This window comes from Pelodiscus sinensis, chromosome 2, assembly GCF_052426305.1.
Source record: "Pelodiscus sinensis isolate ZL-2025 chromosome 2, ASM5242630v1, whole genome shotgun sequence".
Taxonomy (NCBI): Eukaryota; Metazoa; Chordata; order Testudines; family Trionychidae; genus Pelodiscus; species Pelodiscus sinensis.
In genome coordinates this window covers 187,648,607-187,664,481 of record NC_143053.1, presented here as the reverse complement: position 1 = coordinate 187,664,481, position 15,875 = coordinate 187,648,607, and the positions used below count along the sequence as shown (strand labels likewise).

At 38.3% G+C, this 15,875-nt stretch overlaps 1 protein-coding gene across 8 annotated transcripts in view; it reads left to right on the top strand.

Annotated features, from left to right (window-relative positions):
- RBMS3 (RNA binding motif single stranded interacting protein 3) overlaps window positions 1-13,952 on the top strand; it is a 989,419-nt gene extending 975,467 nt beyond the window's left edge. For 5 of the 8 annotated variants that reach the window (XM_075921983.2, XM_075921984.2, XM_075921980.2 and 2 more), the window contains 3 exons: window positions 974-1,054; window positions 3,387-3,514; window positions 8,052-13,952. In XM_075921983.2, coding sequence (XP_075778098.1) covers window positions 974-1,054; window positions 3,387-3,514; window positions 8,052-8,058 — 216 coding nt within the window. In that variant the 3' untranslated portion in view covers window positions 8,059-13,952. Of the gene's footprint in view, window positions 1-973; window positions 1,055-3,386; window positions 3,519-8,051 lie in introns of those variants that run through there. The other 3 variants (XM_075921981.2, XM_075921988.2, XM_075921987.2) reach the window with 1 other exon arrangement.
- Window positions 13,953-15,875: the final 1,923 nt, after the last annotated feature.

The following is a 15,875-nucleotide window of genomic DNA, read 5'->3' as shown; positions in this document are numbered from 1 at the left end:
GATAACATGTTGGAGATGCCGTCCAGACAATTCAGACACACATGTTGTTCTTCTGTCAGAGTACATAGATAGGACTGAGTAAGAACAATGTCTAGATCTGACAGTTTTTGAGTATTTCATGCAGAAGTTAGGAATTTAAACAATCTTTTGTATTCAGCAGCTAAGCACTGCTTAATCAATACTGTGTTTGAAGAGTCATGCAGACCAATGGTGAATTTCACATCTACTTATCATTAAGGACTGGTTTCCTGTAGTACTTGGGAGAGAGAATATCTTAGAAGAAACTAGTACTATCTTGTACTATATGTTGAAACAATAACGATTTAGCAGTGTTTCATGGTATTTAAAAAGGCTTCCCAGAATATTAAAAATAATTCATATGTAGAAGAAAACTATGTTTGTGCCCTTAAGTACAAAATGCAGAAATACTCAGATATCTGTTCCTTCCTGATTTTCATATTCCCACAGACATGATTGTTCCCACATTTGGGGTTGAAGAGTTCTGTGGAATAAATATGTTAATTTTAGCCCTAAGTTTTAGATGTTTTCTTGTAGGTACCATTTAAAAATGTGGATTCCAAGAACTTCTTTAAACTTGTCTGCATAATCACCATGTGTGTGATGTTATCATGTCTCCCTTGTATTGTATTCATGGATAGAAATTGGGCACTTTCCAGTTAAAAAAATATGATGAAATAATAAAATCTAAATCCATCAGCACTGTATACTATGATCTCTTGATCTTACTTTCAGTCATATGCGCCATCACTAAGCAGCTGAGGACATGTGATTTTAATTGCCAATTCCAATCATTAAGTAAAATTAGTAGCAAAAAAATGGTGTGGCATACAGAACATATACACAAACGCATTCTATACTGTAACAAAATCTATGTAACGTTTCTAATACAGTCTTCTAAGGTTGAATTGTGATTTTCTATTTCTAATATTGATGTGCCTTTGACTTATTCTAGTATATGACTGCTGCTGCACCTATGCAAGGGACCTACATTCCCCAGTACACTCCTGTGCCTGCAACAGCTGTCCCTATCGAAGTAAGTTCACCTCCATTCATACATATAGGGTGAAGGGGTGACAAATCACAAATCTATGTGTCATTGAACTTATTGAATATCAAGAAGGGTCTAATGTTGCTTTACCAAACCACTTCTTACACTGCTCTTAAACTTGGGATTACACTTCAAATTTCTTTTCTTTTGTTTTTCTTTTTTTAAGATCTGCAACTGCTCTTCGTTTTTTGCATTTGTTTTGCTGAGCATAGGAAATGGAATAAACCATTCTTGATTTTTTCATGTATTTGGGTGGGAGATGGGAAAATGCTGGTAAACAAAACCAACCATCAAACCACGAACCCACAGAGATTCCAGAAGGGAAGATTGCAAAAGGGGTTGATGCAGTCCTTAGTGAACGTAGGTAATTGCTGAAAACATACAGCAACCAGAAAAAATGATTGAGCAATGGAAACCTTCCTCTTGTACATACAGACGTGGAGGATGCTGCACTGACTGAGTGCTTTTTCATCCTTGAGGAAGGATTCACTCTCTCCGTCCTTGGGGTTGAGTCATGCTGATGACATTCTAATGAGTAAATATTTACTCAAATTGCGGAGCACAAGCTGCTGGGAGCACTCCAGCCCAACCTCTTCTTCTATGCATCATCATAAGGGCATCTGACACAACGAGAGGGAGGTTTTGGAAATAAAGATGCTACTACTCTGAAATGTGTATTATTCTCTCTATTTTTAACCTCTTCTCCCCTACTTTGTGATAATGTGAGGAGTGCTATTATCTCAGTGCTTTGGTCTTCAGCTGTCTCTCCTCTGGAGTTAATGCTATTAGTGCTCCATGAGTTGGCCAGTTGAGATGCTCTTTGAGCAATTGTTTTGACACTTCTCCATCTTCAGTCAAGTGGTCCACCATGGTTTTACTAGTCTCCATGGCTGCAAATTCTCTGAATCCCAAATGATCTACCACATGGTAAGAAAAGCCACAACTGAGGTTTTTTTCATACTCAGCTGGTCTTATATAAATTTCCATCGCATCATTTTCACCCTTAATCTGATTTTGCTGTAAATATATCACAATGCCTACCTTTGAATAGCCTTCATTAATTACTAAATGAATAAAATAGAAGACCTACCATGCAATTTGCTCTAATCTGGCTATTGTTGTTGTTATTATTTTATTATACTACCACAGAACTTAGTCATGGGCACATGACTGCCTTTGTGCTAGGCGCTATACGAACACAACAAAAAGATGTCCCTTGCCCCCAGAGAATTTACAATGTAAATCGAAGGCAAGAGACAACAGATGGACGCAGATAGATAGGAGAGTACAAGGAAACAATGAGCCAGTATTGGCCAGCATGGCAGGCAGTGGACTCTTAAGAACCTTTGAGAAAGAAATTGCCCACTTTGTCATAGAGGTTTAAAATGAAACACCCTTTGTTCATATAAGACTCAGATGATAACAAAATTGAGTGCTTTGTGCTCCCTCTTCTGGCTCCACAGAATTCAGTCGACTAACAAATTCTATTCACAGAAGAGCGCTGCTGGTCTCATTGATGTAGCTGATGCACAGGAGTAATGGAAACAGAATATAGCTACTTTCTCAAGCCAATAGACTAAAACATTACAGAATAGGACAAACAAAATTGTCAGTTAAATAATTGTTATTGCAAATTTTCAAGTCAAATGCATATAATGCGGAATACATACTTGCACTAATGAGGCTTTGAAGCATATATGTAACATTCTACTAGGTAAAAGCTCTTGTTTGTCTGAAATTTGTTTTAAAAGCAAAAACACTCTACATAAAAACATTACAGCAATTCAAATACACTACTGTTCAAAGCGCGTGCTCCAGTGTCTGGACCGCTGGTGTTACAGCACAGTATACTGCAAAATCCCATGGGACTTGCTTCTGCTCTCACATCAGTACAAAACAGAAGTCAATGTCAAATCGGTGTGTGTCAAAAACCAGATCAATCATGCATATGTAACATATATAGGGTGAAATCTCTGGTTCCACTGAAGTCAATGGCAACATTGTAACTTTAGCAGGTCTGGGATCTTCCCCATAATGCATGGATATTTTTTGCCACTGCATGTTAGAGCAAAGTGCCACAGGCAGTCTGTGAACTGAGGCTGTTTCTTATTGCCAGGCAAATCTCCCTTGTAAATTGATAGCACTTCTGCCTTGTCAGCATGTGGTTTCTGCTATCCCGGACACTCACGACAATGCAAATCTATGGTACCGATACACAGAAATAAAGAAGTGGTGAGATGGTGCTGAATACCTTCATGCAATTCACTGATGTGATTTAATATCAGTAAGGCCTTTGTGTTCTAATTTGCTTCCTTAGGGCGTCGTTCCTGACACTTCTCCGCAGACTGTAGCATCTTCATCACAGGAAGCCACTGGTCAACAGCAACAGATGACAGTGGAAACATCCAGTGAACATGCACCTGCATATTCTTACCAACAGTCTAAGTAAGTAATACTATGATTAGCCATCAGTAGGCCATATATGATATTGTGTTTGGAACTAAGTTCTGCTCTCTATTGGGATAGTATAAATTCAGAGTAGCTGTTTAATTCAGTGGAGTTGCTCTGGTTTTATGCTCAGCAGTCAGCACAGCACAGCAAAATCCAAAAGAGGTCTTTAAGAGTGTTAAAGGGATACAACTTTTGGTCAAACTCTGAAGCGATGTAAATGGAGCAGTAAGTTCCACATCTGGTAGTTAGTTTTTCTCAGGATGTGACTGTAATTGTCAAGCAGTGTAAGTGGCATTGAGTGGATATGCATATTTGAGAGAGCAGAGCTGCAGGAAAGGAAACTCAAGAAAAGCTAAGAGGGACTGTTTCATCTTATCTCAGACCTCTGCTCACTGCATTTGCTCCCAAAGAATAACACCATGGCTACGTCTAGACTGGCATGATTTTCCGCAAATGCTTTTAACAGAAACGTTTTTCTGTTAAAAGCATTTGCGGAAAAGAGCGTCTAGATTGGCATGGATGCTTTTCCACAAAAGCACTTTTTGCGGAAAAGCATCCATGCCAATCTAGACGCAGTTTTGCGCAAGAAAGCCCCGATCGCCATTTTCGCCATCAGGGCTTTTTTGCGCAAAACAATACCGCGCAATAAAGCATTTGCGCAAGAGGGCTTTTGCCCAAACGGGAGCAGCATAGTATTTCCGCAAGAACACTGACAATCTTACATGAGATCGTCAGTGTTCTTGTGGTAATTCAAGCGGCCAGTGTAGACAGCTGGCAAGTTTTTCCGCAAAAGCAATTGCTTTTGCGGAAAAACTTGCCAGTCTAGACGCAGCCCATACGTTAAAGGTGTGACCTTATTTTCAACTCACTTAATGACTGAGCCAAGGATACCTAAAAAAATTCTCCCTATGTTCCTGAAAGAAAACAAATCTTATATTTGCTGATCCAGAATTATTACTCAGAAGACTGAGGTGATTCATGCAAAAAACAGAGTAAACATTAATATTAATATTAATATTAATATTAATATTAATTTCTTTTTCAGTCACGTAGGCAGGTACATTACAGGCTATCTGGATGTTCCTTTTTGTTAGTTTGGTTTTTGCTGAAACATGCCAGCTGTTTCTGTATTTACAAATTGTCGTTTCAGTGCCAGGACTTGGGAGGTGACTGATACAGAAAAAGTGTATGCAATTTCTAGGGTTTTTTTTTTAAAAAAAGGTTAACATATTTTTCCAAAGCACCATGCATAAAAGATCACACTGATTTTGTTTCACTTTAAAAGCACACTTAATAATAATGAAAATGATGCTCAGTATAAGACAATAATTTCCATTGTGCCATAGTGGAAGTAATTAACCTGATTAGATGCTGATTTTAATCATTGATAGGCAAGGGAACATGCAGAACCTACAAAAGTTTTCTTGAAACTCATGGGAAAGAGGTTATAAACACTTCTTTAATTATATTTATCTTTTTGTGAACTAACCTGAAAATAACAAACAATGAATGGATCAGAGTATTTTAAAATTGAATTGAGTGTAATAAAGATTTTGTACTAGCCTTGTATATATGAGAGAACTAGAAAATTGGGGTGGAGGGATTTTCTCTTTCTTGGCCTCGAAAGAAATTATTTCACTTACCCTCTTAAACTGTTTTTATAGGGGTTTCATCCTAGTGTATTCAAATTTAAGGGTGATAACACTGGGTCAAAATATGCCTCTGCATAAATCCAGTAATGTGAGCAAATTATACCACAGATTAATTTGACTCTCTAACTTTTGGCTCTGAGCAAAATACTCCACTTCATTAGTAAGATACCTCAGTCATTTTAGACCATGGGTATCTCTTCTCTTGCAAATCATCTTCTACATTTACATATACAAAAGTGAAATCTTTAAAGTTAAGTTACATCAAACTATTTTGTCTCATGAATCCACCCTCTTGCCTGTGACCAAAGATCTGTTTGCTGGACAGCAGCTCTGAGGCTTTAAGTAGGAAACAAAGATTTCCAGGATTCTGCAAGGATAAATCCAGTACCAAATTAAAGAATGCGTAATGGGAGAAACAGTCTTTTTTAGTACAGATTTTAGATTCTAGTTCAAGAAGCAATGGGCTTAAACTGCAGCAAGGGAGGGTTAGGTTGGACATTGGGAAAAACTTCCTACCTGTTAGGGTGGTTAAACACTGGAATAAATTCCCTGTGGAGGTTGTGGAATCTCCATCATTGGAGATGTTTAAGAGCAGGTTAGACACACATCTATCAAGGATGATATAGACCATGCTTGGTCCTGCCAAGAGGGCAGGGGACTGGACTTGATGATTTCTCGAGGTCCTTTCCAGTTCTGGGATTCTATGATTCCACAAGAAACTTTCCAGTAGAACCCAGAGTAACTCTCAGAAACTAATGGGAGCTATGTTGGCAATCCAAATACGGTAAAACTCCAGTGATCCGGCATCCAATGGTCCGGCACTCCTGATGGTCCAACACCATCTGGAACCCGGAAGTGCTCCGGGCAGCTGGACAATTGTACCTGCTCTGCCCTCGATTCAGCCGCTACTGAAACTGACAATCTGGGGCAGAGCAGCTGGGGTGCTGCCAGGTTGGTCCCCTAGCGCCGCCCCTCTTTGCTGTGGGACCAACCTGGCAGCACCCCAGCTGCTCTGCCCCAGACTTCCCCAAGTCAGCCGCTGCTGAAACTGACCAGCAGCTGACTCCGGGAAGCCCGGGGCAGAGCACTCCAGCTGCTCTGCCTTGGGCTTCCTGGAGTCAGCCGCTGGTCAGTTTCAGCAGCGGCTGACTTGGGGAAGTCTGGGGCAGAGCAGCTGGGGTGCTATCGGGTTGATCCTGCAGCGCCGAGGGGCACATCCCCCCCACTCCACCCCAGGCCCTTCATAGCACCCCCTTCCAATAGTCTGGCATATTTGATAATCCAGCACCCCCTGGGTCCTAAAGGTCCTGGATTATCGGAAGTGTACTGTATTGCCCTCAGATTGGCAGTAAAATCACAGAAGCTGGGCAGGCCAACCTGAATGGCTATAAATAGAGGAAGAAAAATCTGAACAGCTGAAAAGCAGCATTAAAACTGAACACAAGAAATTCTCAAAGAAAAAGAATGACCAGACATCCACAACGCAAACAGGCATACAAAGACAAACATAACCCTCCTTTACAATGGATTCCCTTTACTCAAGGGCTTACTCCTAACACCAATTATGAGTTAACTGAGAATGCTGAGGAGAGTAGCAAAAATTTTGGTTCTGAGGTCATACATTTTAGTTGGCTTGGAGTTCTTCAACTTTAGGTATATCTCCCTTCCAAAATATTACTGAGTTATTTTGGTTCAATGGAGCTGTGATATTGGCCATCTAGTCCATGCCCTCTGTGTTAAATTGGGAAGACTGTACATGTGCTTTCTAAATTTTCTATATATTTATTAACAGCATGAATATTTCTACTGAATCACCCATAACTGGCTCATTAGGCAAACTGTTCCCCTGTCCAGTTATTCTTGCTGTCAGAAAATGTTTTTTTGTTTGTAAGTTGAATTTTTCCTTCTGTTGTAATATTAGCCTTCATTTTAATACTAGTGTCAGATAAAAAGCCATACGTAGTCCTGCAGAGGTTAAATTTATATTCCTCTAGGCAAAAATACCAGGTGTTCTTTAGCAGACGGCCTTCATGAGCTGCAGCTCCCTATGCTTGCTAGCTGAGAGCCGAGTACGGGATAAATAACATGACCTCGGTTCTCAGCCCTGTGGGAACGTTGAGAGTGGCATTGGGCCAGTATGTGCACACTCAGTAAACAGCTAAAGTATAAGAACACTGCCAGTCCTGCCCCTCTGTGAGTATCACCAGGGACCTAAACCTGGAACAGTACCCTGGATCCCCCTAGCTGGAGCCACGTCCACTGCAGCCAGGAGCGAGGTACCCGGAACGGGACTCCCCACAGACTGAAGGGGCGTAAGCATTTCCAAGTTCCTGTTACTCTTTTATGCATTGCCCTGCCTGTGTTTATTAGCGTATTACTTTACAATAGCTGTGTAACCATCTGGCATTATTAAGCCTGTAATAGTAGTCACGTAGTGATATTAATATAAGCAACTATCCGTAATCGACTCTATCTTCAAGCGAATCCATAATCCTGTTGGGCCCTGCCCCTTTGAGTTGACAACTAGTGTCCAAAATAAATAGTGCCACTTAATACAAAGAGAGTTTTCCCTTCTACTTTATTAAGCTTTAACATTAGGTAAATACATATAGCTTCATTTTAATGTGCTGGGCTGTGCATAAACCATAGCATAAATAAGAGTAAAAATCCTTTTGCACTGAGTAGGAATGCCCCTACTATAGGATTTCTCAGCTTTTGGCTTCACTATTTTCAACTTAGTGGCTGCCTCATATTTAAACAGCTGCAAAGTTAGTTTGGCTTGGATACTTTTTAAAGGGATTTGGGTGGAAGAAAAGGACAGCAGCCTATTTCAAAGTTGTTTTGACTTAATGACCACTTTAATTCAATTGTTTTCACAGACAATAAACAGGACTGAAGAATGTCGGTCTCAAATCTTTGCCTTGAATGGAGAAACTTCATTGAACAAGAAGTTGGCTTCCAGTTTGCACAGGCGTCAAATGAATGCTTTTTTTTTTAATTTTCTACTTTCCCAACGAAAACACAACTGTGTTTTTATGTGCTGTGCAAATGGTTCCGTCATGTAGTCTGACAGTTTTATTTTTTGCTATATTTTTTTAATTAAAGAAAAGACCCAGAGGAAAGACACTGGGTTGACATTTCATCTGGATGAACATTTGAATTCAGAATTTACCTGTAGCTGTAACTAGATTTTTTTTTAAATTGAGGCTGTCAAGAGGGAGCAAGCTGACGAGAAAACTAATTGTCTTCCTCAAAAATTAAGCTACTTTTTTCTCTTAATTTTTTTTTCTTCTTGTTTTAAATCTAGTGTGGTTTTGGATTTTTTTTTAAAGAAATGTTTAGGTAAGGTTTATCTTGAATCTTAATTGCCTTAATTTTAAGGACGTCAGAGGCTCTCAAGGCAAGCTGTCAATGTCTTGTTAGAAAAACCGAAAATGTATTGAAACTTTCTCACACTGGTTTCAGCTGGTGCAGAAGTTTAACAGACTGAGATTTTTGGAGGTGAACAACAAAAAACTGTACAGTTTAAAAAGAAAATGCTTTTCTTCTTTTGGAGAAAACTTGTTGATAAAGGAACTGTGGCAACTGTAAGGATTGGAAAAATGCTGGAACTTTTATGAACTTTGTCTTAAGTGTTGAAAGAAAAAATTCTAGAAGGCTAAAGCATTTTACAGTAAAGTTATTAAATTGAGAAAAAAATGACTGCATTATAAAGAATGCAGGGGTTTTTTTCTTGCAGAATGCAGATTTTTTTTATTTACAAAGCGTGATCGCTAGCAAAAGCATTAGTGCTTTTTATCTGCAGTCTTTTTTATGAGCTTTAAGAAGTTTTTAGTCTGCTTTGCTTGTCACATTGCAAAAACCTAGCTTAAGAGCATTTAAAAAAACTTAAGTAGATAGGAGCTTATGGTCAAAAAAGTGCAAAAAAGCAATAGATAGAAGAAATTGTTGACAATTTCTGTAGTCTTTCCTAGTTGTGATCAAATGCAGCCTATGGATGGCCTATTTTATACCAAAGATGAAGTGACACCCTAACACAGTCCAGACATAGAGGTTGTTTTTTTTTTTTCTTCTTTTTTATCTTTATTTGACCTACATGGCCGGACCAGTTCTTACTTTCTAGTTTGTTTAAACTATCTTCCACTGGTTTTTTACTTACTGCATATGCTTATAATGATGATTTCACAGCAGTTGGTACTAGAAATTTGTACCTCCTGTGTTTTGGATCATTTCCGAGTAGGAGGAGATCTGTGTTACCAACTATTCAGATGGGCTTTAATTTTTATGAGTTTTCTTTTACATTGCCTGGTCTTTTGTATTTCTACAGAAACTACAGTCTTCCTTCTGAATTCCAACATCCTACACTAAGTTCATTTCCTCACCTCAGTCTTTGTCATCTTGCAGCAGGCATAGCCACCTTGATTCTGTGTTTGTTTTTCAGCAATGCATTTGAGTCATCTAGTAGATTCCAGAGAAAGCAAACTTAATGTCTGTTCTCATTTTAGTTTTCCCGTGCAAGCAAAAAGTTTAAAATTACTCATGATAGCGTGCTTATGAAGGCAGGTGGTCGAAAATTAATTTTTTTCACCTCTGATTTCTGTTGTCTTAATATGTTGGCTGACAATCACGAATTGGTACGATTAGACAAAAGACAATAGTAAGTAAATTGAGTCAGTTGAAATCTATTTTAGAAATTACAACTATTGCACAGGGAAATCCTGGTTAAAATCCTTGTTTTTTTCCAAACAAACAAGGGGAGAACTAAGTCAGAACAAGATGACTTTTTTTTCGTAAGAAGGCAGAAAGATCAAAGAAAAGCAGCATATTCATATAATCTAAACCAAACAATTGAAAACTTTCATCCATCAAAGAAAAAAGGGGACACTTCACCACATTCACTGTGGTACATTAGAAACAGGGTATCCATTACAAACAAAAAAGGCATATTTATATTGGACCAACCTGAGTTAGCCACCCTGACTAAATAATATCTGGGATTCCTTTAACTATTTTTTTAAATTACGTGGTTGGTTTTTTTTTTAAAATTTCTAAACCAGTTACTTATATTTTAATGTAGTGGGGTGTGAGAAGAGGTGGGTTACCCAAGGAAATGGCTGCTAAAGATGCAACATGTAAAAGAGAGAGATTACATCTTGTCTGGTTAGCTGCCATAGCTACAGGTCCTGGTTTTCAGATGGGCTCCTAGTTCCTGTTGACTCCGTATAGAGTTCAGTTACAGGACTTTTTGAAATCAGGCCCACACTAAAGTGTGTGTGTGGGGGGGAGAGAAAATAATGTTTCCATCTTACAAAAAGACCTCTAGCTTTTTCCTTTCTCTTCCACATGCTTCCTCATTGCTGTTTACTTTTTTGTGGATGACAGTCAAGTTTTGTCCTTGGAAAAGGTATGGGAAAAATCAAACTAGCTTTATTTTCTTCTTTTTTACACCCTGTGTGTGAACTCTTTATAGAAATAGAGATCCCTAGGCACCATTAAGTTGAATATGAAATAAATACTTGTTGTTCTGCATCTGTATAAAACCTAATGCAACACACAAAAAGGTCTCATTTACTATCATACAATGAGGCTACAAGGTAGCTACCATGTGGCTGATGAATATGCTGAGGTACCTTCCGGTTTCTATTCAGAACAGTTCTGCTCTACTTATACATTCAGAAACATTTTTTTAGTATTTTGAGCAAATAAAGTAAACCAATCCCCCTACTTTATTAGTCCATCAGGCAGCGAGATATCAGGAGGCCTGTCACTTTAAACTGTATTAAGTACATTCTGTTTTAGAATTGTTTTAACTTTTTGCCATGCTTCAACATTTAATATGGTTTTAAAAAAAAGAAGAAAAGTCAGAGTCCTATAAATCCAATTAATCATTTTATTTTATTGATCCCTATATTGTTTAATTGGAACTTTAAAAAATAGCTCATGAGTGAGAAACTGTTATGTATCAGCAGGTAAGGTATAACATATTCCAAATACAGAAAATGCTGTGAGGGGAATCATTATTTGCAAAAATCAAAGATTAAGTAAAATAATACAGATGACTACAGCACACCTATCTGCCCTTTGGATATCATCCCAACAGAGATACCCAACTGCTTCAAAAAATTGAAGCTGATTTCCTTTATGTTCTGGCTGACAAGGTTCTTAGTGGCTTGTTTTTTAGGTGCTAAATTAGTACATTCAGCATCTTTGTCATGCCAATTTAGCCTTAAATATCAGGAGTGTTCCTGAAAGGTTGCAGAAACTACTCCAGAAGTCTAAGGCAATGGTGCCTAACCCATGTGTCTGGAAATAAAATAAAATCCATAAGCTGAACTGCTTTCCATCACATACAAACTCTTGTAAATAGTCAAACTGAAGACATTTTTTTCCTTTTCAAATAAATGAAAATGAGAGGTGTCAGAAATATGCTGGGAAATTAGGAATACATAGATGTCTGAAAGATGATTGGTATGATGGAACTGAACAGTATAATATATTGTATTAGGAGGTGCTAGTGACATATTAAGAGCCTATTTCAGGGCAGTGAAAAGTCTTGTTGTCCCAAGTGAACTAAAATGCTTACGGAGCCTTCTTCCTTCCTGGCTCTATTGCTTATTTTGTTAGCACTGAGCCCCTGTGAGAGTCAGGCGTAGAATTTTGGTTGCCCCCGGTCTTCCCTTACACTGAAACAGACCCTTGAAATGTCTCTAGTGGCCAAATACTTGTATGGTTCTGTTTGCCAAGGGGTTTTAGACTGTCTTTATCTGATAGTTGAGAAACCAAATGTAATACAGAACGAGATGTATTTTAGAGCAATTTCATCATGTTATATTATCTTCTGCTGTGGATGCATGCACAACTATGGAAGATGACAGATGGTGATCAGGAAAGTGAGGGATTCTGCAATGGGATTAAGCATTAAAATGGATTTTTACATGAGTAAAAATCAGATGAAGGGAATTATTTATGTATGTGTGTGTGTGTACCAAAATTCAGCAAATTTGAGGAAGCCTGCATTGTAATAAAGTTTATTTTTAATATGTCATAGTATTTTGATCTATATTATGTTGTCTATGGTACTGAAGGATGAGATTAATACTAAATGTGTAATAAGCTGCCTTGGTTCATAATTTTAAGTTTGATGGTGCTTATCAGTCAGCCTCTTCATTTTAATGCTGAGGTTGACATGAGTGAAACAGGTTTAAGGAGATTCACTGAACTCTACCTATGGTAAGAGTCATGCTAAAGAGTGATAATGGGCTTAAAGTAATGAATCAATCCACTTTTAGTTATGAGACCAAATGTGGTAGTAGGAGATAGTTATATTTGATCCCCACACAGTCAACATTTCTTTTCAGAATTTTATTCAACATGAAATTGGTCCTGACGTAAAAGAAGTGCAGTTGGGCAAGGGATTTTAGAGATCTAGGAAGCTCATCTAAACTGAGGAAATACTAACGGTGTGGTAGAAGTACAAAGGAAAACAGAAACACGGTGACTACTCCAGTGAACCTATGTGTTCTGTTTGATGGCATTTCTTTTCTCCACCGTAGTAGTGATTCGTTTCTGATACATGCCAACACACAATCATGCACAAACATTAACAGAAGAAGGTTCAAATCATCAGCCGACTTTTTATATTCCTCAGCAAAAGTGGATTTCTGGAATCCTCAGACAGCAAGCCTGGAGTGAGTGAGTGAGTGAGGGAGGGGATTATTTTTCTCTCAGAAGAAGCACCCGTCTTCCGCTTCAGTCATATCATCCAAATAGACTGGAATGTTGTATGCACCTGTGAGACTCTGTGTCATTCCTCAGAAAATGCAGAAGAGACCAGTAATCTCCCCATTTTGAAAGTGTTCTTTGTTATAGAGAAAAAAGATGACAAAACTGTACAAAAATACGTTGTTTTTCCAATGATGAGAAACTCCTCTATTTATATCAGTTATTCTTGGTCTTATTCCATGCCTATAACATTGGCATTTCTTTCACTTTAATGGCAGTTTGTAAGGAAATACAAAAAGTTAGTTTTTGACAGGTCCACAGAGCCATTTTTCCTTGTCGGGCCAAATCCTGTTATATGTCCAACACCCCTAAGAGATGGGCCCATTGTTTAAAAAAATCTGCTCAGTATTAATTATATTTTCTGAATTTGGTTACTGTCTCCAGGGTGACATATTTATATCTGGTTAAATTTAGTGTCACGTATTTTGAAGATCTCCAAAATGCAGCCTCGTGAGGAGAAAGGAGAACATGATTTTCAATGTAACTATTACTAAAGGTGCTGTATCCCAGGAAATGAGTAAATCACTCCCTCTCCCCCCACTTTTTAAAGAAAAACCTGTAAAACCAGGGAGTATCCAAAAGTCACATACAATTTTTTTAATTTATTCCCATTAAAAATAGATAAATAAAAGCTTCCATTTAAGAAAAATCAATGTGGTTTTAAAAACAGATGAACTCCTATCAAGAAAACATGTTTCACATAAATGCAACAGAGGTTCTTTAAAACAAACTTTGCTATGTGCATATTTTAGGCCAAAGAACCTCTGTGAGTCATTAAGTTATTAATCTTATTTATAAGGGCATCATTGTGCTGGTATCTCAGACTGTCCCTTGAAAAACTGTACTATGATTTTTTTTTATTTTTGTTTTCCATTTGTACCACAATCCTAATAGCTGCCATTTTCCCACTCATGGGGCTTTCTGTAGATCAGTGGATGTTAGGTTTAAACTTCTGTTTTCTTTGATGAAGCTTTCAATAAAAAAATAAAGAAAAGCAATGGGTGGCTGCGTGTTCTTGTGACACATTGCAACAGAGGCTCCCTGAAGCATTACGCCCTGTGAAATGCTGTGTTATATGCAGAGAGGGGAGGGGATCTTCAGCACACTCTCCTTTGCCCAGTTCCTCATCACGTGGATTTAAGAATTGAATCTCCTGACAGACAAGTTTGCAGTTTCTCCTCAATGTTAGGAGCAAAAATCACCGTGTGAGACAAGGTGGAATTGAATAGAAAGGTTCCTTCATGCTGAGGCCTGGTGATTAATACCAATGTTTTCTAAATTCTAAGACACCCCTCTCCCCCGCCATGTACCCACTGCCTAGAACATTCCCTCTGTTTCTAAGGTTCAAGTTATATAATGTCGCTTTTTAAAAAACATTACATAGAGATTTAAGTATTTGCCATTTTCAGTCCAGAGGGCTGAAGTCCTTGCCTCACATACAGCACAGGTGGTAGCACTGTGCACATCCCCAAATTGCCCTGAATGTGCCATGTCTAGAAATAGAGTTGGGGGAAAAAACAAGCCCCATCTCCTACTACTTCTCTTGCTGCTGCAGGCCAAAAGGCAGCCGCTCAGTGTGCAGTTTTTCTCTCCCATCTCACGCTGGTTCTGGGAATATTGCTGACTTGCTCTCCATCCTCAAGCTCTCACTCACATGGGTCTGTCTAATTAAAAGAGCAGTGTGGTCCAGAACATAGGGCACTAGATTGGGAATCAGAAGACCTGATGTTCTTCCTGGCACTGCTGAGACACTGAACTCCGTCAACTCCGTGATTCGGTTTCCCATCCCACCTTCCGGCTTTCTTGTCCTATGGGGAGAGTTTCAAAAGCACCTGAATGAGGTGGGCACACAAATCTCCCTGGAAACTATTCAGCATATCTTTCAATGGGACTTGTGTTTTTACATAGCTTGGGCACTAAACTCTTAGGCCCGGGGCTCTAACTAGCTGCTTGCTGTCATGTAAAAAAATGGGACAAGTTTAAATTAGCTTAAAATTGATTTATTTAAACTAATGCAAACCCTTAATATAACTACATGACACCTTAAGTTTGGTTAACATACATTGGAGAATTACTAAAATGGTTGAAATGAGGGTTAAACATTTAAGCGCATCTACATTAGAGGTTTAAATAGATGGATTTAAAATTGGTTAATCCACTGTAACTTTTAAAATGTAGACCAGACCTTTGTGTTTGTAAAACACCTATCCGGGGGTCTTCTAATGCTATTGTAATAATAATAGAACTTGTTGGGTGGAAGGTATAATGTATTAAACATTATTTTACTAGTTCCATCCATATTTATTCTCTAAGTTTAAACTTACCAGCTATGCCACTAATCATATGCTATTAAAAAAGTACCCAACAAATGAAAACTAGTAAATGTTAAGTGGGTTATCTATCAAACTTTATTTAGCCATTAGTATTACCAAATGAAAACACTGTGGTCTACTTGAGCACTATTACTATGGGAATGAGCCTCACTTTTCTAAGTAAAACATTTTTTCTTTTCTCCTTTGGTGGTGGTATAAACCAAGACATAAATGTTAGGCATAGTATACACCACGTTAAGAGGTATTGCATTCATGGTATTGATATAGTATACATAAGGTCAAAGCAGGTATGTTAACCTAATATATTATGAGTGCCCCCCTTCCCAATTGTGTTCAGTCATAGCAAGTCTCCGCCAACTCATCGCTGTTATTGGAGAATAAAGGTTTATAGAAGCCAAGCTACCTGAATGATGTGACCTGTGCACCCCCTGAGGCTACATCTATTCTTGTGCAAAAGCCTATGCAAATGAAGCACGGATTAGCATATTGCCATGTTTCATTTGCATAATTAATTAGGGCTGTTTTTGCACAAAAAGAAGCTATGTAGATGTCTCCTTTCTGTGCAAAAACCCCCTCCTGCGCAAGAGC